The following is a 3968-nucleotide window of genomic DNA, read 5'->3' as shown; positions in this document are numbered from 1 at the left end:
ATGGTTTTCCCCTAGCTAAAAATTACGATTTTACTAAAAAAATATGACTTTGCCCCCAGCTAAAAATCGAGGCAAGGAGCTGCCTAACACTTGTTCATTAGTCCTTACAAATTAGTGTTTTGCCCTAAGCTCAAAAATGCAATCTTGTCATCGTTTTACTTTTTCTTTCTAGCAAAACTATAGTACTGCTTATTTTTTTATTGGTTGAGAATTATTCGACCATCGCCCCGCAACGCGTGCGAGGCATCACCTAGTTATATACATTAAAAACAACCTAAATAGTAATTCCATGAATTCACCCCGGGTACCTGACAATCTATATCTAGTTCAGTGTAAGTATTTGCACGTCTCATACTAATCGATATTATACGTTTTGCCCACGATGTGCTTGTAGATTAATTTTTTATTGTCTTAGTGAAAACTTTTTAAAAGGTCACACATCATAATTCATAGATTGCTCTCACTCAAACACGTTTAACTATAGAGTGTTCTCATCCACAGCTAATACGGCTAAAACGCATTAGTGATAGTTAAAGCACGGCATTCTTTACGACTATTGTGGGATTCGGCTAAGGTGTGACACCGACCGTTTTAACCTTCATATAACTCGAATAGTACACTTGTGGACTAAATGCAGAGTGATATCAAAGACATGACACATCAATACAAGCCAAAAACTTTGGTCCTTTTCCATCCTCGTGCACCTGTCATGGACACATTGCTACGCGTTCGGATTATAATGCTTAAGGTATAACACCGATATGCAGAGCGCGGACCCATATGGACAACATGATATGAATGAGAACCCTCACCACCCATACCATCCACCCACCTACCCAACCAAAAGAAAAGGACAACTATTCTAGTTTGACCCTATCTCATAAATTTTCTACCAACATAATCCAAGATTAAACAAGAAAATACCATAAAAAAAAAGAGTTAATTACTGTTTTCGTCCCTGTGGTTTGTCAAAAATCACTATTTCAGTCCATTAGTTTAAAAATTGCGATTTCAATCCTTGTGGTTTCACTTTCATAACCATTTCAGTCCCTGTGGTTTCACTTTCGTAACCATTTCAATCCATTATTCTGTTAAGTACAAGGACTGAAATGGTTTCGAGGTGGACTGAAATGGTTACGAAAGTGAAACCACAGGGACTGAAATCGCAATTTTTAAACTAATGGACTAAAATAGTGATTTTTGACAAACCACATGGACGAAAACAGTAATTAACTCAAAAAAAAAAAAAAAGACTTCTTACTTCTTTCTCATTTAACTAATTCATTTCAAAGAATTGCATAAGTAAACAGAAAGAATTCGCCAATTCGGTATCTACAAACCTCTTCGTTGTTTCATTCGATCGTTAATCTGGTCAAAATCGCGCTCTAAATGCAAAAAACTCTGCGATTCCCCTACACTTTTTCGCTTCCTAAAATCTGTCACTGATGTCTCAACTTCTTCAGCCTCTGAATTCAAAGGAAAGAAAGAAAACTCCTTGCTTCTTGGACCCGGACCCTGACCCGAGTCAACATCATCTACATTAGTCAACACTTTTTCATTACTCGAAACAAGACCCAATCTTAGAGACAAATCACACTCCACCAATTCAGGTCTGGATTCTTTCTTTGAACCGTTTCCATCCTTATCATATAACTTATCATATAACAACAATCTTCCGGGACAGCCCGTTTGCGAAGAAGAAGATGGTAAAGACTCGCGGGTCGTCTGAAAAACCGGTGTTCCGATAATTATATTGTTTGGGTTTGGATGAGAGGTATGAAATCCCATTTGGGGCATCCGCGGTTGAAACTGGAAACCGTGGTATAACGGAAAGACCGAAGGAGGTCTATTCTCGAACGACATCATTTGTCTAGGAACATTTTGAGGATAAAAAGAGGAGCCCGGAGGGGCAGCCGCAGCCTTGAAAACGGGTCTTACGTCTTTATTAGCGTCTGAAAATGTATGTGTTTGATTCATCATATTCACACCATCTGGTCTGTTAACATTCGGTATGTTTTGAGCAGTTGGACCGGACTCTTGGTTTCTCGGGCTTAAGTAGCTCCGGGTATTACTGTTTCTTTGACTTCTTGATGATCTTATAGGGACACAACCCAGGTTAAGAGCAGCTGAACGTCATTTAACACAAGCTTGAATCATAATCTCGAATTCAGCTTCGAAAACGTAAAAACTAAAAATTCAAGAATGTGTAAAATGGCGTACCTTCTACACAAGGGGGCAAGAATTCACCGGTTTCCATCGTCTCATCTTTCCTAATTATCGTGTCAATGGCATCGTTCAAACGATCCCACAACGTTTCGGGGTCTAAGTACTCAGCCTAACAGCAAAATTTAGGTTACAAAATGAACAAAATTTTACAAAAAAAAAAAAAAAAAAAAAAAAAAAAAAAAACCCTTCAATTTCAAGACTCAAATTACTAAATGGGTACCTCAGAATTAGCTTTGGAATACATAATTTCTTCAGATTTAAACACAACAACAGGCAGTTTCTCTTGCCATTCTCTATTCTTCTTAGTAGCAGAACCATGGTTTTCATGTACAACTCTGATCAAACATCAAACACATGGTGTGCATTATTTCAAACCCAAAAAAAAAAAAAAAAACAGTGCAAAAATCAAAAAATTAAGAGCAAAAAGTACCTAAAAATCTGTTGAATAATGGACCCTCTAATGGGCTGATGTCTATCACTATGCCAAGATCTTCTCACACATTCAAACGGCCTCGGTCCAGGCCTCGGCATCTCGAAACAAAAATTCAAGTAAACACAAGGAACAAAATTGGGGGTTTCTTGAATTTCAAGTGGGTATTGTTTTAAATTGAGTAATAAAGATGCAACTATCTATCAATTGGTTTAAAACCCAGAAGAAAGATTGTATTGGGTGGTGAATAATTGGATCAAAATTTGAAATTGATGAGAAACTGAGAAGGGTTTAATGGGGGCATGGTGGGTGGTGGGGGTTTCTTGAATTTCAAGTGGGTATTGTTTTAAATTGGGTAAGAAAGATGGGAATATGTATGAATTGGTTGAAAACCCAGAAGAAAGATTGTATTGGGTGGTGAATAATTGAATCAAAATTTAAAATTGGTGAGAAACTGAGGAGGGTTTAATGGGGGGGGGGGGGGGGGGGGGTATTGATGAAGAAAGAGCCAAGATTGAATGTATGTATGGTTTTATGAAGTGGGGAAGGTGGTCAGGCATATGGAGGGCAAGATCAAAGCTTTACATATGGTTTGTCAATGTGAATGGAGGAAGGAATCTTTTATCTTTTAGGGTTTTTGTTTTTTATTATTTTTTTTTAATTTTATTTTGGGAGAAAAGTGACGTTTCCTTGAATTATTTTCATGAGATGTAACAATTGAAAGTGGTTCTTCAACTGATTATGGTACAATAATTGGTCCTACATACAATTAGTATTAAATTTACTTTTATAACCTAGTACAAAATATATTAAAAATAAGTTAAATAATAAAAGTGGTAGTACTTTATATTTTGCTTAACAAAACAAGTTTTCTTTGAACCGGACCATATTTACAGGATTGTGATTAAACAAGTGGACCACCAAATTGTGGCATCATCCAGGGTGCTATTCTTAGTTGATGAAAACCGTCATTTGAATTTTACTTGAGATAGTTTTTTTTTATTTTTTTTTTTTCGTGTAACTTTCGACTTAAAACTAAATAATTTTAGTTGAGATAGTTTATATATATTGTTTTCGTGTAACTTTCCACTTGAAACTAAGTTTTAATCATATAATTTAAGGCATAAATCGTAGTTGTGTGGTTAAAAAAAAAATATCATAGTAAGAACAAAACATTCATTAATCTATTAACTCAACTATGGAGTAGTAAACATACACATATATTGAACATGACATGATATACTATTTTGTAAGCCCCACTACTATATTAATATTTTATATATATCAAATATTCCATAAACATAATGTTGAT

The 3968-nt window shown here is 35.6% G+C and overlaps 1 protein-coding gene across 1 annotated transcript; it reads right to left on the bottom strand.

The window, feature by feature from the left end:
- Positions 1 to 383: 383 nt before the first annotated feature.
- LOC110886723 lies at positions 384 to 3211 on the bottom strand. The gene is made up of 5 exons (XM_022134559.2): positions 2657 to 3211; positions 2447 to 2561; positions 2221 to 2335; positions 1341 to 2126; positions 384 to 704 (listed from the first exon to the last, which is right to left on the bottom strand). Exons 1-5 carry the CDS (start codon positions 2755 to 2757, stop codon positions 661 to 663), a joined length of 1161 nt encoding a protein of 386 aa, XP_021990251.2. The 5' UTR covers positions 2758 to 3211; the 3' UTR covers positions 384 to 660.
- Positions 3212 to 3968: the final 757 nt, after the last annotated feature.

This window comes from Helianthus annuus, chromosome 10 (assembly GCF_002127325.2).
Source record: "Helianthus annuus cultivar XRQ/B chromosome 10, HanXRQr2.0-SUNRISE, whole genome shotgun sequence".
NCBI lineage: Eukaryota > Viridiplantae > Streptophyta > Magnoliopsida > Asterales > Asteraceae > Helianthus > Helianthus annuus.
This window is presented reverse-complemented; position numbering and strand designations above follow the sequence as displayed.